General features: G+C 46.5%; 2 protein-coding genes across 6 annotated transcripts; one reads left to right on the forward strand and one right to left on the reverse strand.

Moving 5' to 3' along the window:
* Positions 1-1,604: 1,604 nt before the first annotated feature.
* apopt1 (apoptogenic 1, mitochondrial) lies at positions 1,605-12,131 on the reverse strand. Its single transcript, XM_004082683.4, has 5 exons — positions 11,884-12,131; positions 9,824-10,021; positions 8,753-8,816; positions 8,535-8,625; positions 1,605-1,747 (listed from the first exon to the last, which is right to left on the reverse strand). Exons 1-5 carry the CDS (start codon positions 12,010-12,012, stop codon positions 1,639-1,641), a joined length of 591 nt encoding a protein of 196 aa, XP_004082731.1. The 5' UTR covers positions 12,013-12,131; the 3' UTR covers positions 1,605-1,638.
* On the forward strand, positions 10,706-22,164 carry bag5 (BCL2 associated athanogene 5). Of its 5 annotated transcripts, XR_002872589.1 has the most exons (4): positions 10,706-11,400; positions 16,195-17,073; positions 18,480-21,113; positions 21,212-22,164. XR_002872589.1 is itself a non-coding variant. In XM_023951264.1 (3 exons), the coding sequence occupies exons 1-3, from the start codon at positions 11,345-11,347 to the stop codon at positions 19,018-19,020; spliced, it is 1,476 nt and encodes a 491-aa protein (XP_023807032.1). In that variant the 5' UTR covers positions 10,706-11,344; the 3' UTR covers positions 19,021-22,164. The 5 variants fall into 5 exon arrangements, 4 of the variants coding, with proteins under 4 accessions (XP_023807032.1, XP_023807035.1, XP_023807034.1 ...); XM_023951264.1 differs by having other exon boundaries at positions 18,480-22,164; XM_023951267.1 differs by lacking the exon at positions 10,706-11,400 and adding an exon at positions 12,267-12,668 and having other exon boundaries at positions 18,480-22,164.
* Positions 22,165-23,881: the final 1,717 nt, after the last annotated feature.

A 23,881-nucleotide genomic window follows, 5' to 3' on the forward strand; every position in this document is an offset into this window, starting at 1 on the left:
AGTGGACCAGCTCTACACCCTCTTTAGGGTGCTGGAGGGATTGTGGGAGTTTGCTCGTCCAGTCCATATATTTTTTGTGGATTTGGGGAAGGCGTTCGTCCGCATCCCCCATGGTGTTCTGTGGAGGGGTGTTCTGGGAGTATGGGGTCCGGGGAACCTTACTGGGGGCTGTCCGGTCTCTGGATGACTAGCCCTTGTGCTATCTTAGCTGACCCCACCCATGCATTCACGTGTTATTCCTACCATGACAAAGGTAGATAAAGGTGGAAAGATTTCATGTAATCCATGGACACCAGTGAAGATCAAAAATCATTGAAGAAAAAAGGTTCAGAGCACTGACTAGTGGGTCTAGATGACCCAACTCTTAATGGTAAAGTGCCTAGGATAGCACAAGGGTTAAAGTAAGAGTTTGGTTCCCATAACTGGCAGTAAGTCAGAGCTGTTCCCGGTCCACGTTGGACTCTGGCAGGGCTGCCCTTTATCACTGGTTCTGTTCGTAGTTTTTATGGACAGAATTTCTAGGTGCAGCCAGGGGCCGGAAGGGGTCTGGTTTGGGGACCACAGGATTTCCTCTCTGCTTTTTGCAGATGATGTTGTCCTGTTAGCTTCATCAGGCTGGGACCTCCAGCGTACATTGCAGCGGTTTGCGGCTGAGTGTGAAGCAGCTGGGATGAGGGTCGGCACCGATAAGTCTGAGGCCATGGTTCCTGACCAGAGAAAGGTAGTTTGCCATCTTTCTATGGGGAGAGTGTCTTTGCCCCAAGTGGGGGAGTTTAAATATCTGGGGGTCTTGTTCACAAGTGAGGGAAGATCGGAGTGTGAGATTGACAGACAGATTGGAGCGGCGTCCGTAGCTATGCAGTCGCTGTATCCGTCCGTTGTGGTGAAGAGAGTTGAGCCAGAAAGCCAAGCTCTCAATTTAACGGTCGATCTTCGTTCCAACACTCACCTATGGTCATGAACTATGGGTCATGACCCAAAGGACCACGTCCTGAATACAAGCGGCTGGGATGAGCTTCCTCCGTAGGGGGGCTGGTTCCGGGGAAGACCCAGGACACGCTGGAGAGACTATGTCTGTTGGTTGACCTGGGAACGCCTCGGGTTCCCCCCAGAGGAGCTGGAGGAAGTGGTGAGGGAAGTCTGGGCATCTCTGCTTAGACCGCTGCCCCCCCGACCGGGTCCCAGATAAGCGGAGGAAGATGGATGGATAGAATTAGTAACCCTTGTGCTATCTTAGATGACCCCACCCTTACATTGACGTGTTCTCCCTACCATGACAAAGGTGGATAAAGGTGGAAAGATTTCATGTAATCCATGTACACAAAGATCACAAATCATTGAAGAAAAAAGGTTCAGAGCACTGTCTAGTGCGTCTAGATGACCCAACTCGCAACGTTAAAGTGCCTAGGATAGCACAAGGGTTAAAGCCTATTGGGTACTATTGGCTATCAGCACTTTCAGCCTTCTAAGAAGGTAGTGAGGTGCTATAGAAGTTTACACAATTTACCATTCAGTTTAAAGAACTTTAAACTTTAAATTGTACTTAAAGTATTTAACTCAGTAAGCCAGATAAAACAAATGAAAGGAGCAACAGACAAAAGGCATCCCGAGTTGGGAGGAATTTATTTGGAGGAATGGTTAAAGCGTTGGAGAGCTGTTCCATCTCCCGGTCAAAGTTCTCCACACGCTGCTGAACACGACTCGACCCATGAGCCAGGTGATGGTGAAGTTACGGCGGTACCATTCCCTGGAAAACAAGAAAACGCGTGAATCAAGGTTTTCCCTCGCACAGTCAGGTTTCTGGTGTGTTTTTGTGGAAACAGATTTCTATCAGCTTTGTCTCATCGTCAACATTAAACTGAACTTTTTTTGTTTTTGAAATCTGTTCACAGAAGTTTCAGTCTGTCTGTCAGCACAAAAATGAAAGCAAAATGGCGTTAGTGTCTGTTAACATGTATTAAAGGGTTTGTATACTTTTGTGTTTTAATTATTGAAAAAAGTCTTGCTGTACTATAATACGCTTTCCAGAAAGTTCGAAAGTCATAGAAGAGAGTTTTTATTCCCACAATTCATTTCAAAACCTTAAACTTTCATAGAATATAGATTCAAGGCCCACTGTTTGCTTTAACATTAATTGGGGTTCCAGCTCATAAAACTCTAAAAAACAAAGCAGTAAAAGAGACGACTGAGGACTTCAGCGGATCATCAAAAAGATTCAAGAACCTGCAGACCTCCAGGAGGAGTGGACTGAGGAACAGCTTCAAAAACCACATTCAGGAGACGGGCTCCAACTGTCGGGTTCCTCGGGTCAAACCACTTCTGATTCTGGACCAACGGAGGAAACGTCTCAACCGGACCAAGGAGAAGAAGGACTGTTGGCCAGCGGTCCAACGTCCTGGTTCTGATGAAAGGAAAGGGTTCCTTTCATTTGGGAATCAAGAGTTTGGAGGAAGACTGGTGAGGACCAGAACCCGAGCTGCTGGAGGTCCAGAGTGAAATCTCCGCAGGGTCCTTTTGCAAAAACTGATAGGTAAACGTTGATTTCTCCAGAGTTTTCTAATTTTTTAAATCCCTGTTTTTGTGGGTTTTATTAGCTGGGACCCCAATTTATGTCAAGATAAACAAATACTTGAAATCAATAAAACAGTGAGCCCTGAAACTACATTCTATGAAAGTTGAAGTTTTTGAATGAAACGAGGGAAATGAACAGACTTTTCCATGACTTTTTTTGGAAAGGGCCTGCATGTCATAATAAACATCAGTGCAACATGAAATAATGGTTAAGATGAAACCAACAAAGACAGTGAAATAGCCTTTGGAGGGTCAACTCTTTCTCTCAGGGTCACCAACAGGAGCCACTCACAGCACCAACAGGGATTAGGACTAGAAACAAAAGTCCCTATCACAGCTTCAGAGGGATGTAGTGATTGACAGACATCCTGTCTGCTTGATGACAGGACATCTGTTTCGCCTTCAGTAAATATGATTCATGTTTGATGTCACGATCAATCAAAATGTACGGTGGCCCAGAAGGGTCACAACACAACACATTAACTTTATACACAACACACTAACTTTACACACAACACACTAACTTTACACACAACAGATTAACTTTACACACAACACATTAACTTTACACACAACACATTAACTTAACACACAACACATTAACTCACAACACAATAACTCACAACACAACACAATAACTCACAACACAACACAATAACTCACAACACATTAACTCACAACACAACACATTAACTCATGGCCCAGAAGGGTCACAACACAACACATTAACTTACCTCACAACACATTAACTCATGGCCCAGAAGGGTCACAACACAACACATTAACTTACCTCACAACACATTAACTCACAACGGAAGTAAAGCAGCAATTGAAGTGCTTTTATTCTGAAATTTCTACTGGGCTGAGCAGCTAACTACCTAACAGAAAGTAATGTCACAGTGAGCTGTGGAGGGAGCTGCACGCGCGCTCCTCTCCTCTCCTTTTTTCCGCTCCGGACTCTCACACAGGCACGTGCAGTCCCCAACACACGCACACACAGGACGGAGCGGAAAAAAGGAGAGGAGAGGAGCGCGCGTGCAGCGACAGAGGGGGGTGTCAGTGCGGAGGGAGGAGTGTGTGTTCATATTGTGTGTGTTTAGAGGAAGGAGAACTGTAGTAAAGACAAAGTTTCTGGCAACACTGCTGCTAGCTTCTCTTGTAGCAATAACTTCCCCCCTCCACAGCTCACTGTGACATTACTTTCTGTTAGGTAGTTAGCTGCTCAGCCCAGTAGAAATTTCAGAATAAAAGCACTTCAATTGCTGCTTTACTTCCGTTGTGAGTTAATGTGTTGTGAGGTAAGTTAATGTGTTGTGTTGTGACCCTTCTGGGCCATGAGTTAATGTGTTGTGAGTTAATGTGTTGTGTTGTGAGTTAATGTGTTGTGTGTTAAGTTAATGTGTTGTGTGTTAAGTTAATGTGTTGTGTGTAAAGTTAGTGTGTTGTGTGTAAAGTTAGTGTGTTGTGTGTAAAGTTAGTGTGTTGTGTATAAAGTTAATGTGTTGTGTGTAAAGTTAATGTGTTGTGTTGTGACCCTTCTGGGCCACCGTAAAAATGACATGAGAATGAAAAACCTGGACTAACATTCCGTCTGGAGGATTGATTGTCCGTTTCCCTGTCACGATTCGATACGCATCTCCATACATGGTCCACGAGTCGATTCGTAAAAGATTCAACTAACGGATTCTTTTACCAAACTGGATACAATCTAGATATTTATTATTCATCTGGAATGTAAAAATATCTATTCACAGAGGAGGAATTTGTTTTTTTTCTTTCTGACACTCTGACACTTCTGACACAGAAATGTTTTTTTCTTTTGGATATAACAGTTTTAAACTTTCAAACCTGCATTTTGACTTTTTTGTGGTAAAGTTCGTCATTTTCCTTTATTCAGGTTTTGTTTGAAGATGCTGTGAATAGAAAGGCTTATCCTTTTTTTTTATTAAACACATCCCTGACTGTGGTTCAGCTTGGAACTGACCCGACTTGCAGGTCTGTGATTGTTTACGTCACATGTACAGTATGGGAACCCTTTAGGATTCCTTGGATTTCTGCATGAATTTGTCATAAAATATGTTCTGATCTTCACCAAAGTCACATTACCAGATAAAAACACACTGCTTGAACTAATACAACACAAAGAAATGCATGTGTTTTCTTTACAAAACGTGTAAACATTTAAAGTGCGTGGAACAAACGTGTGAACCCTTGGACTTCATAACTGGTTGACCCTTCTTTGGCAGCAATAACTTCACTCAAACGTTTCCTGTAGTTGGAGATCAGATGGTTCTGGACCATTCCTCTGAACAGAACTCAGGGATATCCTTGGAGTCTGGAGTGAATTGTTCTCTTGAGGTCATGCCACATGGACGGAAATGACTTCCTCCACTGACAGAAAAATAAGAACTGGACTGAACAACCCCTCCCCACTTCACATTCCTTACGGGAAGTACCTGCTGGTCAAAACAGGCCGGAGGCTGCTGGAGCCTATCCTGGCCACTTGTGGGCGAAGGCAGGTGACACCCTGAACAGGTCGCCAGTCTGTCGCAGGGTCACAATCACACACCCATTCACATTCACATCGATGGACAATTTAGAGTTGCCAATTGACCGATGAAGCACGTTTTTGGACAGGAGGAAGCCGAAGAACCCGAAGAAAAACCCACACATACACGGGGAGAACATGCTAACTCCACACAGAAAGGTCCCTCATTGATGTTCTGGTTCAGGTCCACCAGCCGCGACTTGAACCTGGGGCCTTCTTGCTGTGAGGCAAGAGCGCTAACCACTGCACCACCGTGCAGAAATGAACAGCTGTTACAAAGTCATTCTATTGGTCAGCAGAACCGTTCTGGATCTGATACCTTTTTTTCTAAATCTTTTTGATAATCCTCTTTTTCTCCATAATATTTTTGCTGAAGCACCAGCAGTTCAAGTTATAAACTGACCAATCAGATGCCTGAAGAAAAGTAGGTGGCCTCGCGTTCAAAGCTTTTAATTGACAGATTCTTTCAAGTCTGCTTTCATTGGAAGGGGTGTGGCCTTCTGACATGCTCACTCCTGATTGGACGGACCAATCACAGCTTACTGAGAACATCAAGTTCCAACATGGCGAAGCACACATGGTGGAAAAATGGCGACTGAATTGACTTGAATGGGTTAGAACCGGAAGCAAAGCGTTTTCTATGGGTGACATCACACACGATTCATCCAGTTATACGTTATACAGTCAATGGTGTCCTCCCATGAACTCAATTAAGAGTTTTTCTTATAGTTGACGTCTCAACTAAAATATCCGAATGTGCCAGAGATTTCTGTAGCTCTTTAGCCGACACTCGAGGATTCTTCTTCATCTCATTGAGGGTTGTGCGCTCTCGCAGTCATCTTTACAGAACGACCACATCTAGGGAGAACAGCAGCGGCGCTGAACCTTCTCCATGTGTAGAGGGTCTGTTTCACCACAGACACATGGACACCAGCCAACTCAACAACTCTTCATCGTAGGTCTTCTAAATCTGCGTTCACACCGAAAATGATTTGCGTGGCAGAGCTTTGATGTTAAGTCAGGGGTACAGGCGGGTCTGAGGTCCTGAGGCGTTTTGGTAATCCTCCTTACAAGGAAAGAAATAACACGGAATCTGGACGAAAACGTTTGGATTGAAAATCAATCTCCATTTTAAAACACAACATTTGAGGTTTATGTTTTTGTTCTGATTTTAGAACCAATTGCACCAAATGCTGCGTTCTGTGGTGTTTGAATGATCGGAAGAATAAAAAACCAACAAATCTTCCGAAGCCACATGGATGCTGGAGCCGCGGTCTCTAAACTTTTCCTTGTGAGGACCACAGAACCTTTTAATATTTATTTTATAATATTAGACTTATTTTCTCTTTCTTTTATGGTGAAGCCCTTTGCTGAAGGAGTTGTAAATTGCTACGTGAATAAAGTTTCATTTATTCTGTTTCCTGCACGCCTGTTTTTCATCTCGTAGAAAGTGAAAAAATAGTCTAATGCTCTTGTCTTCTGATCAGGCACGTGCACTCAAAGGGCCCTAGGGGTGCATGAGCACCTGCCCTTTTTGCATCGGATTAAAAACCTCTGATTTCTTTTTTAACATGAATACATTTCTGTTAGAGATACGAGAAAAAATTGTGGCTACAAGCCCCCCGGTTCTTGTAAAATGGGGGCTCTGAGCTGCCTCTTCTGTCTTTGCGGCCCCGCTCGGACTCAGAGCCTCCAAAGAGACAAACTGCTGAAGAGACGTGACAGTGAAGGGACTCGAACCTGTGACTTCTGGTCTTGTCGCCGTTCACTGATTCAATGAGCTTAAAGATGGTTTATATTTCAGAAAAATGCTCTATAGTAGTCACTTTTTACTTTACGTCTGAACGGCGCATCAGTTCAACAGAGCAGATGCTGCAGGAACAGGAAGCTGGGTACTAAATACAAAATAAAACACCGGGTGGATTTTCAAAATAAATGAACAGAATTTATGGGGGGTTCATAGCTTCCTGAGTTCAAGTCTGACACTAAACTTGTGTGTTTAACGTTTTCTGATTGGATTTGCCTTCTATAAACTCTGCATCATTCAGTTTCACCATCTTTCTGTGTTAAAACCTTTCCCGTCACAACAAATTCCTGTGTTTAGAGGATCAGATGAGAATTTAGCTGTGAATCCCAACATAGAACCGGAGTCACACTGGATCCAGGCAGTTCTACATTAACGGACTCCCTGGGCGAGTAAACCCCCCAGAGCACACACACACAATTTGACGAAATCCTTTTGTGTTTCCTATTTTTGTTTGCCAATTTTACTCCAAAAATGCGTGACTTTTACAAACTGGCATTACAGGGGGGGTCAAACTCAGACACACAGGGGGCCTAAATCCAAAACATGCTTTATGTTTAAGGCCGAACAAGAGAAACATTTACTGAACACACTTGAGCTAAACTTTTAAACCTCTAGAACTGAACTTTGTGAACATAAATATGAATAAATATGAATCCAGAACAAATTAAGTTAAACCTTAAATGACGTATAATAGTTTGTTCCATAAAAATGTATTTTCTCCATAGTATACAAATATGAACATGCTGCAAAACAAAACAAGCAAAGCCTGGAAATATTGATAATAAGAAATAATAAATCAAATCAATCAGTTTTCTTTGCTCTTTTGTCATTTTTTTACAGCCGGACTCCCGGCGTCATTTTTAGCAAAAAGGTCATTTCTGCTTAAAATGAATGACGAATGTAACAAAAGGAGACTCGCTGTCAACGGTGGTAAATCACAAATAAAGTCATTTTCAAATCTATTTTGGTAAAACTACTGGTATGTTTACTGACACTTGTTTTTTTTTTTATGTTCTCAGCAGGTGGAAGTCGGGCGCTTTAAAGGAGAGGAGGAAAGACTGTGTGGTCTGTGAGCGGCACTGGTGGAGGATGAAGTTTCTGTTTTATTGTCTTTTGTATGAAAGGGCCAGTTCAGCTCGTGCTGGTTTGCGGCGCCTTCCGTCCGTGAAACCAGGGTTCGAATCCGGGCTGCTCCCTGTTCCCTTCTCTGCTTCTGTGCCGGTCCCAAGCCCGGATAAATTGAGAGGGTTGCGTCAGGAAGGGCAGCCGGTGTAAAACATTGCCAAGTTATCCATGCGACTCATCCTCGAAAGAGAGGTTGTTTCGCCATGGCGACCCCTGATGGGAAAAGCCGAAAGAGGATTGACTTTTGTATGAAAACACAGATTTTGTTTATCTGAGGTAATAAAAAAGACTTGTCCTGATTTGCTTCGGTTATCTGAAGGTAGAATTTCACATTGGCTTTTTTTCATTATTAAAATGATCATTTTATTGATGGAATGTCCTTAGCTAAGATGATCAGATGGAGTCTGCAGAGCGTGACACGTGAACGGCTGACCACTCTGCCCCCGTGCCGCAGCAGGACGACCGGCTGAGAAAACCACTCACTTGTTATAACTTGCATGGTGTTTTCTGTTTTTGTCCAGGAAGCTTTTGTAAAACACGGCCATCTCTTCACTGCTCAGACTCCGCCGTCTTCCTGAAGGAAACCAGAAGAGATTTGGATCAGCAGCAGATCGCCGGCAGATCTTTCTGATCCGTTTCCATCCACGACTTTTCCAAAAACCCAGAAGGCCCAGCAGGAAGGAAAGCCTGCATGTCCTCACCGTCCACGTCTCGCAGAGTCAGGCCTTTCCCCGCCAGCTGGGAAACCACGAAAGCTTCTTTTTCCTGGGAAAGAATGACAACATCGTTCAGAGCTTCTGCTTTTTTAAGTGCTAATCTGACGATGAAAGCCATAATGAAATTGCCAACCCCTCAGTGTTTTTACAGTACGTCTCAGAAAAAACAACAACAAAACACATGACTGAGCAGAAAGCTGACAGCAGTTTCTGCAGGAACGAACTCAACTCATTTGAAAACTCCAATGCCCCGTAAATGACACGAAACGGAACACACCACTGCAACATTTTATTTCTAATGTCTGGTTTTTATGGATTCAAACTCAGCACGTTTCCTTTCGCTGTGTTTGTACCAGACTTTTTCCACACAAAACACTTTTAGTAAAACTTGGTTTTCAGAAACTCTGACCTGCTAAAAGCTATGATCCCCTTTCTTCAGATATTTTTACACACAAATAATTTGCAGAAGATAGAGCCATGCAAGTAAATTTCTCTAAAACTGATCATTTTAAAATTTTACTGAGCACAACGCTGACTGTTTTCTGGGTTTTGTTAAATGCATTTAAAGACTAGTGATGCTTTTGGATGCTCTGCAGAAATCCTGTGCAGGAAGCGCGTTGCTGCCCTCTGGTGGTGAATCTCAAATACCGACACACACAGGACAAAATAACTGATTTAAAAAACCAGCAGTGTCACTCAAGTCCTGCTCTTCTTTATTTATTATATGTAAGGTTTTCACAATATTGTTATTCACTGATAAAATGAGTTAAAGTGCTTTTTAAAGTGAGCGGCCCAGAGGAACGTCAAATCGGTGTTTTGTTTGCTTTAACACAAGCATCAGTTTTCCTGATGCTGGTTTTTAGGAGCGACTGCTGTCAGTCCAGCCATGTTGGACCCCGTTGTGTGGGGGAGGACGTTTTAACCGAGGAAGGACGTGTCACGTGTCCTGCAGCTCCCACCGATGCCGAGATGTTCCTGAATGCATGTCGGGAAACGAGGAACCTGAAAACCTCGTCTGGACAGGATGGCACACTTGTAAAAAATGTTGGTTTCAACCTGGCTGAAGTTGAGGTTCTGCTGGGTCCAGAACTTGTGGTTCCAGTCCTCCGTCTCCTGCCTCAGGTTTCTCAGCCTCTTTTCCAGCTCCGACTCCTCCTCAGGGATGCGGTAGATGATCGGCCGCAGGTTGGACAGCGGGTTCGGGGGGCCGATCCAGTCATGTGTAGAGCTGGGCTCCGGTCTCAAAGGTGTCCGCTGAAAAATGGAAATATGAACAATAATTAAACGTATTTACTAAGAACAGATGGACTGCAAACCGCAGTCCCATGCCCACATCCTAATGTTTGCAGCATTTGTCCAAAGATGGACTTTACAAGTGACCAAAAAAATGTAAAAAAAAAAAAGAAAATAAAACACCAGAAAAAGGTGTTCGTTTAACCCTGGAGAACCCAGCAACCATTTTTTTTTCAGGGCTTTTAAAGGTAATTAAGCAAATTTGATTTTGTTTCTTCATTTTGGAAAGCAGCAATTAACAGCAACCAAAAAAAACTTCAAATGAAAACCTAAAAATAAAGGAAAAACTAGAGAGAAAAAGAAATAAATAAAAACCATAGAGCTAAAGTTGATCCTGTGGATTCCCCCAGAGTTAAAAACACAGAGACAAGTCAAAAAGATAACTAACAATGAATTAATTTGTCCCACCAGATCGATCTGTCTGAGCCAAGAGGGTAATCAATTCCAATTGACCTCTACCATTAAAAAAATCGTTAAAATCGATTATATTGATCTTGGAAAATACCATTTAGATTGAGGTACAGTAGGTTTATTTGACTATAAGGTCAAACCGCCCAATCACAGCAACACACATGTGATGTCATTAACACGGATCAGTCCATCATTCCAGTCCAATGTGTGGACAGACTTTGAATAAAGTCATGCGACCATCCAGTGTCTAGAATGTTCTAAGAATGTTCCCTTTGGATTCTTTGGATGTGGAAAAACAACAGTGGAGAACTTTAGGAGAAGATCAACCAACAACTGTTTGCTTTTTTCAGGAAACTCTTTTTCAAAGAGGGCCAACTATTCAATGCATTAAAAGCAAATAAACTATGAACATTATTATGGCAATTGGACTCTTCCTATTTCTTCACATAAAAGAGAATTCTATCTAAATACATTTGTACATGAATTTCTGATTAGAAGGCCAGACTTAAAATCCAGAATAGGTCTGCAGCTTTGATGGCCCTTTGGAGCCAGCGCAGTCTGAGGGTTTTTGATGGGACGGCCCCCCAGGCATGATGCAGAGGGAACCAGAGGACTCCAGAAAACCCATTTTAACCGGGCCAAAGCATGTGAACGCATCTAAGAATAACCAACAGAATCCATCAGACTCTGGCGCTTCAGGTTCCTACGGTTTGGGGCTGAGGTGGGTCAGCAGGAGGCCCTGCAGGAGGGCAGCAGGAGGGATGCAGGAGGCCCTGCAGGAGGGATGCAGGAGGCCCTGCAGTCTAACTGGAGGCATCTGCTTATCAGTGCAGAGCAGACGGCAGCAGGAGAAGAGCACGGAGGAGAGCAGGCATGAGGAGAGCAGGGAGGAGGAAGACTCCATCCAGGACCCAGAGGCCTGAAAAAAGGTGCGTTATGACATCACTACCTTCAGCTGCAGAAGTCTTTGGACTTTCTTCATCATTACGGTTACATTTACTACAGTGAATCAGAAACATTAGCCCAAACAAACCCACTGACAGCTGTTACAGATGGGTTCTACTGGTGTCTTTTGATTCTCGCAGCCTTTCTGTGAGGATCTAGAGCCGTTAAATGAAACTTCAGAACCAGATGACGTGAAAATCTCTCATGGTTGCTGATGAAAAGCCTGTCCGTTAGGCCTAAGCAGCACTAAACATAGAAGGAGTTGGTTAAAGCCATGTTTAGTTCAGCCAGTCAGTAACCTGCAGGTCAATTAGACTTTTTGGCTGTGCAGACCTAGTGCGCATGCGTCGTTATCTTGGTTTTCACAGCAGGATCAGAACCTCAGCGTTTCTGATTCCTCCGGTAATGTGAGCACGGAGCCTGGGATAAAAACACCAACGCGGAACGGACTGCGGCGGCGCGCGCACCTTGGCGGCTTTATCCTGTTGGCTCGTTGGATTATTAGAGCCGTTGCGCCGGATGTTTACATCCAGCAGTTGCACGCGGGAGTTCCGCGCGCTCCTCCACGACAAGCGTCCAGCTGCCCCGAATGTCATTCCCGCAAAATCAAGGCACTGTCACGCAGAAAAGCTAAACACGCAACGGTGGCGAACAACCCATGTCTCCCAACTGTATGTCCTTCCGCGAGGATGTAGGACAGGTGGTCACGTGAGCTGCAAAAAACGGCTAGAGACGCTCGGAAACAGCACCTTCGCAAGCCGTTAGTCAAGTCTCTGCCCGACGGGTTCGGAGCAGATGAGGTTTCAAACTAAACTCTAAATAAAACATATTTCTAGAAAGATACTGTCAAAACTTTTCATCGCAAAAGCTTCAAGTACCAAAGCTACAAACTACGTTTTGAGTACGTTATTTAAAAACACTGCTATATTTATGTTTTATCAGAAGCGATAACGAAATAAAACATAAACAAAACGGGTCGAGTTTGTCTCCGCACAGAGTTGGTGATTAAATGGAGCGCACTCGCTGTTGGCCGACAACAACCTTCCCTGCGTCTGAACTGATAAAAGCTTCATTATTAAACGAGATAATGACCAACAAGATTAACCAAAGTGTTAGGAATGTGTACAGATATAGTTGTAGCTGTTGGTTACACTCAGAGATTGAAATATTGATTAAAATACGAAGTGGGAGGGTAGATTCAGCGAAACAATCGAACTCCGTGAAACTATAGTGGCGAGGCTGAGACGGGAAAGTAAGTCCGTGAAGGTGCAGCTAGGCGGGCTAATGTTGATCTTCAACAGAAGGTTTGGGGCTTTTCCTTCGCAGCGGGGTACATGGCTGTTCGCTGGTTATGCAGGTAAGACTGGGGCGGTTCAACGGCGGGTAGATGCCGGCGTAAAGCCGCAGTTTATGCGGTCAAGGTGGGGCAGAGTCAGTCAGGTGATCACCGACAGCTCACAACGGTGTTAACGGGCTGGAAAAAGACCCGGTGGTGGGATTTCATCTTTCGAAGTCAAATATCTGCGCGTGTAGGTCAAGTGTTTGGGGTTTTTTTTATTTTAAAAGAAGGGGGGGGGGGGGGGGGACAAAACCATGTTTGCAGACGTAGTGGCTTAGAGGTGGGAGGGGCGACAGCCGCCGGACTGCAGGCGGGCGGGCAGAGTCTGTCTGCTGGTCGCCGGAGCATCGCGACACCTCCGCGGGCTCCTGTCTGCGCACGCGGCTGCTCCCCAGCTTCGCCGGCCGCCTGCTTTCTGCTGATGGAAACAGACATCTCTCAGAATGTGCGCGAACGTGTTCGGAGTCCTGAAGAGGTGAGGCGGCGTCAGGGCGGGGCGGGGGGGCTGGTTCGGCTTCACGCTCGTCCGCCCGCAGAGCCAGCGGCCACGCAGGGTTTCCCGCGGGGGACTAGCGTTGGCGGGGCGGCTGTTGAACCGCGTCCGGTTCGGGTTCCGAACGGCCGCGTGCGCCTCAGAGGCCCTCTCTGGCTGCTGTAACCAAACGGAGGCGCGCGCTGATTGGCCGTCCGCGCGGGGACTGGACTCCGATTATCCTAATAAATGCTGAGATTTGGCAGCTTTCCCCTCTGGAAATGTCCAGCCCTCTTACATAAACCCGCTTTAGAGGAGGCCCAGCATAATCTGGTTTTGTTAATACGCGTTATTGTTGCCGCGGGAGGAAAAGGTTGCGGCCGCTTCGCTTGTGTGCAGCAGTGATGCTCGCGCGTGTCCGTGCATGTGGTGGAAAACCTGACATCTAATCTATTGAGCTGTTTTCTCCTCATCAGAGGGAATCCAGAACCTCAAATGCATGAGGCCAGAGTCAGAGGACTGCATGTGGGTCTCATTCTGGGGGGAAACTCCTCAGGATGGATGGTTTTACATTTCCATTCAGCTCAAATGCCCTCGTGTACCGTGAAGGTCAGAGGTCACCGACCTGAGGCTCCTGCATCCTCCACTCTGGCTCTTTAGCTGTGAAGAAAGATGCTAATGAGTTGAATAAATAACAGTTTTGGTCCATTTAGTCAATTTTTTCGTCATTTCGGTTTAGTCTTTAATATGTGTAGTAAAGTGTAGACGATTGTCAAAGTTGTTTATTGTTAGAATAAACTTGAAGCCCATTTTCTGATCTTCTGCTGCACAGTGGTTGCAGATCAAATTCTTAAAGGATAGAACTGCATTTACATGTATAGATTTAAATAAAAGAATTCTTCACCAATCCTGTCATATTTATATTTAATGACGAAAGGGGGAAAAAGATGATGGTGCCCTAAAATCATGGTGATAGAAAAGATCATGTTTGATTTGACTTTCTTGTTCTGTTTTTTTTTTTATTCCACTGAATCATGTTGCAGCAGGAAGATCTCTTTTATAACACAGGGTGTATTTTATTTTGAAGGGAACTTGCATGTGCTGCTGTCCAACAGAAGCAAAAAAAAAATAATGTCCACGTTTGTAGAACATTATTATTGGAAATATTTCAAAGCTGCAGTTTATACATGAATGGCTTAATGGTCATAAATAAAATGTCGTTTTGGGTTTCGGTCTGTAAGAAACCGGTCCAAATGGCTCTTTTAGGGTCAAAGGTCACAGACCCCAGGATCTATCTTCAGCTAAATATTCCACTAAAGCCATGCTTTGTAAGTGTTGAGGAGCTTTCATACTCGGCTTGGTGCATTGCTGACCGTACCATTCTGCCGCAGCAGACGAAGCAACGCTTGTCTGTCTTCGTCATCGTCTTCGCGGCTGCAGCTTTGGCCTAAACGGAGACGTTAAAAGGCGAGGAGACGGCTCTCACGCGGTTCTCTTCTGTCGGTGAGCGTCTACAGACGTGTACCAGCAGCTCACGTCTGTATGTTGGGAAGCCTCGTTCTGCCACTTGATCATCATCCTTTTCTGCTTCTCAGTCAATGTTGTTCTCGCTTTTGTGTGGAAAGACGGAACTCCTCGCTCCATCATTTTAAAGTTGATTGATCTGGTCCAAGCACCTAAAATAAAGAAGACCAACTACCTTCTCTAAAGCTGACGTTTAGACTGTTGTCCTCTCCGTTTTTTGGAGCAGCTCTTTGCTTTGACACAACTGACGGACCTGTCTCAGTCGAAAACAGACAGTTACACCAATAAAATCACGAATCCCTACTTTCTGCTTGCTACTCGCTAGCGGTCACATGTTTGAGAACACCCACTAGTTCAAGGTGGTCCGGTTCAGGTGAAAGCCTGCGGTGGAACAACAGGAAGCGGTTTAAAGTAAAGCTGAAGTGTAAACATTTTAGAAGGACAAAAAGATCCTTTGGTTGGAACAAGCTACTGATGAAGACTTTAAGCAGCTCTGGAGCCACCGTGATGCCAAACGCTCATGAGCAACAGCAATGTTCAGCTGAAATAAGTGGGTCGTTTAAAAAAAAAAAAAGGGAATTCTTAATGAAACAGAGCATCCAAACACTGAAAAATGTGGGTCCTGCTAGCTGAGAGGGAGGGTAAAGGGAGTCGATGAGGACCGCTTCCTTTCCCGCCAAGAGTCTCCGCTGCAAGCCCCGCCCCCAGGCTGACACACACACACTTTCTCCGTGGAGCTAGCATTTTTTTTGCGCGAAGCGCAGACACGCTGGCGAGGCCGGCCTTATGACGACGTCATGAAATGGGCGGCACCCCCAATGAGAGAGAGGCGGAGCCTCAGAGATCGGTCGTCTTACTTCAGAGTAGGAAAATGAGCTGTGAGAAAACTCCTATCTCCTAAAAATGGTTCTTTAGTGTGCCAAAGGTCATATATGATCTCATATGATGTAGTTTACTCTGACAGGATCAAGAATAACCCGGTTTAGACCTTTTAGCACATCTGCTAAAGAATGCCTCCACTGTGTGGGACCATGTCAAACATGGAGGAGTAGGTGTGATGATGTGGGGCTGATTAGCTGTGGTTGTGAAGTAGCTGCAGAGCAAAGACCAAAGTAGTAAACATGGAGGGGCCAGAACCGTCTCTAGACTTAAACCTCTCTGAACTGGTTTGGGATGAACCGGACAGAACGGTGAAGGCAAAGCAAACTAAGGAAGGATTTTTCTTTTCATTTCTATCTGTTCATCTTTGAAATCAAAGTTGATTTTAGTCTGTTTGAAACTCATATGTATTTTTTACTCTCCTCTGATTGCAGAGTAAAAAGCCATGACAGTAAATAGGAAACTGGACGTATTAGAGTGTTGCAAAACGTTGCTTCGGGGCTGTTTTTGCTGCTGCCGGCCACCAACGGCTTATTGATCTGATTTCCTTTGTGTTTTCTCCAGCTTGTTTGGGAAGCCCTTTGATGGAGGGAAAAGGATGGACCATGGCGGCCCGCCGGAGCCGCAGCAGCAGCCGTACTATTCCCAGCACCCTGCCATGATGAAGCTGTACGAGGTCCAGAAAGAGGTGCAGTCGTCTCTGGGGCCTCAGGTCTGCACCTTCAGTGGCCTCCAGAACGACCGGGAATACAAGCGTTTGGAGCGGGAGCTGACCCGCCTGCTGTTGGAGGTGGACCAGGTTGACACAGAGGGCAAACCGGATCTGCAAGGGACGAGAAAGAGGGCTGCGCAGGAGGTGGAGGGTCTTCTGCGCTACCTGGAAGAGAACGCCACCCACCCGTCCCGTCTGGCCATCGAGGAGCTGAGCAACGCTGCGCGGCAGCTGGTTGAGGAGCGCGTGGTGGCCCCTCAGCGGGCTGGCGGCGTCTCCGAGATCACAGATGAGCTGGTCGATGCTCTCCAAGAGCTGGTGCTGAGACTCACCCAGATCAAAACGGAGGGGCGAGTGCCGCTTCGCAAAGCTCGCTACAGGGCGCTCACGCGCCTGTGCGCCGTGCAGGATGTGCTGGAAAGCCGCACGCAGCATCAGACCCTGCCCCTGCCGCTGTCGGGGGAAACCCACGAGGCGGTGCACTGCATCAACCAGGTGATGGTGAAGGTGAGCGTTGCTCGCAGTCAGCTCGTGGCTCTGCTGATGGGGCTGAGTGGGCGGGACAGCTGTGCCCACCTGTCGCGCATCTTGACGGAGCTGCAGGTGGAGCTGGACGCTCTGGACGTCTCCGGAAACGCCGCGATCAGAAATTACAGGAAGCAGGTTGTGGAGGAAATAAATGGACTTCTGAAACATCTGGACCTGGAGGGAGAGGGAGAAGACACGCGCAGGTGAGCATTCCACAAAACCCTACGGAATAAGTGTCCACCGTTAGGGGAGTCCCTGGAAGATAGAAAACACCCTGATGAGGAACCATCGCTCTAGTTCTGCTAATCCAGAGTTCTTCATCGTGCAGAACGTTCACAAATGTGGGATGGATCTCATCGTCTGCAGGGACTCTGCTGCTGCTGCAGGGTTTAAAGAAAATAAGGTTTCTGGGATCTTAACATGTTCTTGTGCCATTTTTTTGTTCTGATTGGGGACAAATATAAAGAAAATTAAGCGGAAATTGGCATTTCTGAATATTTGTTTATTAGGTGCCACAGTCAGCCGACCGCAGTCTCCTGGCTCCGCCCCTTTCTGATCACCCACCTGCAGACAGACAGATCCATGAACGTCTTTTTTTTCCCGGTCTGAGCCTGAATCTGGATCAGAACTGGACGGATGGATAGCTATGATGTTGATCGCCACTAATGTTAGGTTGGGGTTGTGAGGGGCTGTGTGCTAACAGGAAAGCGTGTAAACAAAGGGATGATGGGAAATGAGGATAGGCTTACTCCATGCCAACAACTCAGAGGTGAATTTCTGATGAACTCCTGCCGCTCTGCAGAAACTGTCCTAGAAAACAGCAGGGTTTTCTTTCCTCCCAATTTTGGATAAAAATGACATCATCATAATGAAAAGACTGCTGGGAACACTTAGAAAATAGATCAGAAGATGATCGGAGTGGGACTTTAACCACCTCCACCAGAACATAGTCGCCAATTCTGAGCTGGCTGACACAAACCAGAGCCACAGTATGATCGTCCAGTCGCTCTACAACATGTAGACGACAAGCGTGGTCGTCCTCCTTCAGCTTGATGACATCTGTCAGTTCATGCAACTATCCATAGATGATGAAGGAACCCTGGAGGACTTCATCCCACCTAGATGTTGAGAGGCCGTGATGGCTGCATGTTATGTCGATGATGTTGTCCTCTGTCTTCAAACAAAGACGTGGTCCTTCCCAGCAGCCTCAGGGTTTTGAGAGTTAAGGTCAAACTAAAGCCGTGTTTCCACTGAGCGGTCGGGTTTCAATGGTCCAGGCCGTTCGGGTGAGCCTCGGGTCGTCACGCTAACAACAACAGAGGAGGTCATCCAGCCGCTCATCCTTGGTTCTTTTGTATCTACAAAGCAGTTAATGTTGTGAGAGAGAAGATCGCGGGCGGCGAAGAGGTTGGCGCTGGTTTGACGACCCACAGCCAGACAATGGTTTCAGAAGCTCCGCCCTAACCCAAAATGTTATGGGTCGGTCTGATGGCTCCATTTTATAATGGAAAGGCTGAAAATACTGGACCGGCCCGCTCAGTGGAAACCGGGCTTATATGTTGTCAGAGTTGCTGCAGACTCTCATCGTTGGGGTTTTGTGTCCCTGCAGGTACGATTTGGCGCAGAACAACTCCATCCGTGAGATAGAGGCTGTGCGGGCTCACGTCTCCCACTTGCGAGAGGGGGTCCTGCGACACTGTGCCATGGGAGACCTCGGGTTCAGACCCAAAGCTGAACTGCAGAGCCTTCTCACACACCTGGACCAAGTGGACACGGCCAAGAACCCCTGCATCCGGGAGGCCCGGCGGCGCGCTGTGGTGGAGGTCCAGGCTATCATCACTTTCCTGGACCTGCGCGAGGCTTTAGCTTGCCGCCTCACCGGCCCTGACGAGCATCCGTCCCATCGCGCCGTGTGGCTGGTCCTGGGGAGCCTCTCTGACCTCCAGGCGCAGGTGCTGGGCTTCGACGGCAAGAGGGCCGACAAGAGCTACATGATCCTAGAGGAGATGCTGACCAAGCAGCTGCTGGCGCTGGACGCCGTGGACGCACAGGGCGACGAGATGACCAAAGCGGCGCGGAAACAGGCGGTGAAGTTCGCCCAGAACATTCTCAACTACCTGGACATGAAGACGGACGAGTGGGAGTATTGATCCGGTGCCGGGGGGGCGTGGCTGCGGGAGGGAAAGCAGCTGTTTGTAAATAAAAATAGTAGATTTCACGTAGTGTCTAAAATCCCCAGAATGCACTGCTGCAGCGCTTTCCTTTCATCCTCGTGTGACCATGGCCAGCACGGGACTTGTTTTGTGAAGCGCTGGGTGGCGCTTTTGTGCGCTTGTGTTGTGTGTGGTTGTTGAAAACCTGCTGACTGACAGACGGAAGGCTGGCGGTTCCTCCGCAGATGTCCTGTGGCGTGCGCTGCAGGTGGCGGCGGCGTACGCTCAGCTCAGAGGACAGCGGTCCGCTGGCCTCTGGAGAAGGGGTTCGGGTTTGTGACTGATCACAGACTCCATTTGCCCCTCAGTTTCCTCCAGGTACCCGGCTATTCTTTTTAGGAGCAGATGGCGGTTTGTTAGTGTGAATTAAGGGATTTGTCCTGCTTTGTATGATCACACCAGTCTATAAATGGACGGGCTTTGAATCCAGAGAGGCGGAGGAAGCGAGGCGGCGTTGCTGCTTCTCTCATCACAGTCCCTGCAGGAAGCAGCAGAGAGGGCAGCGCTGATCTCCTCTGAACTGACGTATCCAGGCTGAAGCTCCCGCAGCCGACAGGCCGGTCCTGTGGAGGGAGGTGCTGATGGGGATCACAGCTGACAGGAAGTGCTAGAGCTGGGAGATCGTGGGAGGGGAGGGAGGTCCTGAAATGGGAATCTCGGTGCCTTTATTTTGGTTTCTTTTGCTTTGCGTCCATGCGCAGCGGAGAGGCCGCTTTGCTCGTCATCTGCACAGGAAATTAGCCGCTGTCTGGAGCAGAGGCTGCTCCTCCTTCCTGTGGCGAGGTCGTGGTGGGTCATTAGTAGCTGAAGTGACGCTCATCAGGAACAGCGTGACTCCCGGCGCTCTGACACGGCGCCGACGCCAGCGGGAAACGTCAGACCTTTAGTCAGAAACGCAGAACAGACCCTTCTTCCTCACCCTGACCTCTGTGGCTGAGGCGGGTCTCAAAAGGTCTCCTGCTACCGGACCAGAAAGATGTGAGCAGCTCAGAGGTGACGGTGCTGCTCTGCTGTTTTTGGCAGGACTCTCCAGAGTCCGTCCCTGAACGTTCTTCTGCTGTCGGACGGAATCAGAAGCAGCGCTTTGCTGCCGCACACAGAAAAGTCGGTGACGTTTCCCAACCGCTCTCGGATAACGCTTCCCCTTAGTGCAGACTCTCAGAAGAGGATTCCTCCAATGACAACTCCAAACTATCAACACCTTCTAGCAGTTTAGTGGAATTTTTGGGCTTTTCTGATCATTTTAAATGCATTCGAATGAATACATTTATCAAGCACTGTGGTAAAACCATCAGTTGTGGAAATCAAGTGAGTTTTTGACAGATTCAGTTTTATTTCTTCAGCCCTAAATTCCAACAATGGGCTTCATAATTCTAAAGGATCATGAAGTCAGTCATTAAATATCTTAGGTAACTGCTAAACTACAGTCAACTGGGCCTCCAGAAAACAGATTCTGGGACAAACAGAAGAAACCTCAGGGTGTCACCATGAATATGGACTCTGACTCCTGAAGGTGCGAGCGCTTTTCCGGCGTCCTGCCGCTCTGCCCGCCGTGTGGCCGCCACGCTTTCCTGCTGAGCTGAATGAAGGACTTGCTGCTGCTGCTCATGTCTGACCGGGAAGAATGTCCTGACACACGACCGTGTGTGCCGCATCAGAACGTCCAGGCCGGGGGTCAGCAGACTGGATGCTGGACTCTAACAGTTGGCTTTACCGTTTTCTGTAATTGACTTTTACCCACAAAGCTCCACATCAGTTTGTTTGTGTGGTCATCTAAGCGTTTGGCACATTGAAATCTTAATATTTTGGGGGGGAATGACTGAAAGACTTCGTTCCTCCTGTTTTTTATTTTTTTATCTGGGTGTTTTTCCAATCCTCTGGTTTCATAGAGTTGACTCAGCAGCTGCTGCTTCTGATCCTTTTTTTTTTTGTGTTATCTTCTTCTGAAACGAGTGTAACGTGAAGGACGGGCCTTCAGGAGCGGCTGGTAGAAACGAAGGTCCAGTGAAATCGGCAGGTGATTCCCACAGGTGAGCTGAAGGTTCAACTGACACACACAGACTGACTGAGCTTACGTTTACTGTTACTTCATATATTTATGATGCTCATGTTGGTGGTATTTATACAGATTGTGGTTTCAGAGCAAACAGAACTCACTTCCTCACCCAGACTGCAGAGTTTCTCCACAGCTCGCTGTTGCCGGGCAGATTTGACCTCGGGACAGTTGAGTCCATTAGACCTTGTGCTATCTTGTGGGGTCCAGATGACCCCACTCCCAATCTGAACGTGGTTGGAGGCAGTAGAAGGAGCCGATGGGCCTTCACAGGACATGAATGGAGTCCTTCCAGAAGGTCTGTCTGCGTAGCAAAGTGAGCTGAGATGAAAACTCAGAGGTGAAAAGAGACGAGGCTTTGGCAGATTGGGATTCTGTCGTCTGGAGGACAGGAGACGAGCCGACGCCTACAGATGGTTTGGTGACCTTCTCCCAGACTTCTCATGTCATGCGTTGTTACACGAGCAACACAAACATGAACGGTGGAAAAAGAACACGTGTGTGAGGTTTGTGTCACTTCCAGATGTGGGATTTTCTGGGTTTTTCTTCAGGTGGGGGTTTGATTCCTGGCCGCAAAGCCCCACATGAAAAGCCTGGAAATGTTTGAGTTGGTCCCTCTGCTTCATTAAATATTGTACAGAAGGAGCCGGATGGTTGCAAACCTCCTTCCTTCAAACCGTGTTGTGTTCCCAGCATTCATTGCATCTTTCTTCATCCCCGTCCGTCTGCGGCCTGCAGAGTTTTCTCGCCGTGGGCAGGTGGAGGTGTCACCACTATGTTTGACGCTCCAATCGAGAATTGGACTTCTGCTTGTTGTTTTTTGTTGCCTTGCTTCTGCTGACAGGAATGTGTTTTATCTGAGCTGGATTTATTTTCTCAAGTCGCCTTCAGCTGCACTGATTGTGATGTTTATCTGAGACGCGCTTGTACAAAAGCCCCCCATGCTCCGTGTTGTGTGAAAGCCTCATGGTCGGCTGTCTGTGGACTCGCTGTTCCCACTGCAAAATAAAGACGGCGTCTTGTTTTATGTGCAGTCTTCGTGTTGTTTTTTCTTCCTTGTGGACCCAGAGGCGTTCTCGAAGCTGTAATGGTGAATTTTAGAGCCAGGCCATTTCAGGTAAGCATGAGACGAGGGATAAAAGGTTTGTTCCTGATGGAGATGTGCATTAAACTTTTATCGTCCTTGCTGGAGGACACATGGCTGCTCCAGCAACCATTTGGTTTGTGCTGCATCTGGTCTGACTGAGACCTTAGTCCACAAAACTCTGAGTCCCGGGTGGAATTCAGTGATGGGATTCTGAAGTCTGTTACGTATTTTTTCCCAGCTTCTCTTCTGAGAATATTTTTAAATAAATAAAATACAGTTTGTTCCACTCATGAGCTAAATGAGCCAAAAACGTGTAACATCCTATGAAGCTTCTTCATCGACTCTCCTCCTCTCCCTCTGGCTGCACTTCTCCCTTTCTGCCGCTAGGTGTCACTAGTGAAACCATGAGGCGGTCCAGCAGCATGTTTGCCTTTTGGCCTCCACCACAGGAGCAGACGTGGATGGATGGACTTTATTATTTATCTTTCAACACAGCAGAACAATTTCAAATTCATAAGTACATGTAAAAAAATCTCAGACTATACTTTCCACAGACAGTTTCAAACATCTAATAAGATGGTATTCCTGGCCAACGGGGTTCTCCTGCCTAATGGCAACAAAGGGAAGAAGTGATGGAGAGGATAAGTGACGTCCTCCTCATTACCGATCGCCTGTTCAGGTCACTGAGAGGACCCAAACATTTGGTGGCCATCCATCCGTCCAGGACCAGGTGTGGGGGGCAGCAGTAAAAGCAAAAAAGCCCAGACTTCCCTCGCCCTGACCACTTCCTCCAGCTCCTCTGGGGGGACCCAAAGGCTTTTGGCCTGGGTCTTCCCCGACGCCTCCGCCCAGTGGAACACCTCCCCATGGAGGCGTCCGGATTAGATGCTCGAGCCACCTCAACTGGCTCCTCTGGATGTGGAGGAGAAGCGGTTCTACTCCGAGCTCTCTACGGGTTCACCCCCCATCTATAAGAGATTTTTTACGATGTGGGCGGTCGCCCAGGGCGGCACTGCATAGGGGGCGGCATTTGCCGTGCCCGATGCGTAATGTGGTAATGTGGTACATACGGTACATACTATATTCAACGAGGTAGCTTGAAGCTTTTAAGTTGAAATTGCTTCAGTAGCCGACACTTAATGCTTTTATTTTGACACATCAGACTCTTAATAATGTTTTCCTCCTATTTCCTCTTCACACTTATGGTGCAAAAAAAAAAAAAAAAAAGAATAATTCAGAGTGAAACAACGTAAAACAGGCAAATGAAAAGGATTTAGGCATAACAAACATTCGTTTTTTTTTTTTTTTTTATTTATAGAACACAATACAAAACAATACCAGAACATTTACATAAAATTACAAAATATGGCGAATACAAAAGAGAATACTATAATTGGAAAGGAAGCAAAAAGAAGAAAAATTCTTATCAGTATGCAAACATAAACCTATTTATATTCATAATCATAGAGAAATCAGGGAAAAGTATAACATAAGAGAACAACAATTTCAGAGTTGGATAGTGTTGCAAAAAGCAGGGGGATACAAAATATAAATAAACTGTCTTAGACATCAGGAATATCACTCAGGGTGTCATAAATTGTTATGGCTTTAGGTGAGTCGATTAACTTTATGGATTTTAAGTATAAATTGACCTCATT

This window comes from Oryzias latipes, chromosome 22 (assembly GCF_002234675.1).
Source record: "Oryzias latipes chromosome 22, ASM223467v1".
NCBI classification, from domain to species: Eukaryota; Metazoa; Chordata; class Actinopteri; order Beloniformes; family Adrianichthyidae; genus Oryzias; species Oryzias latipes.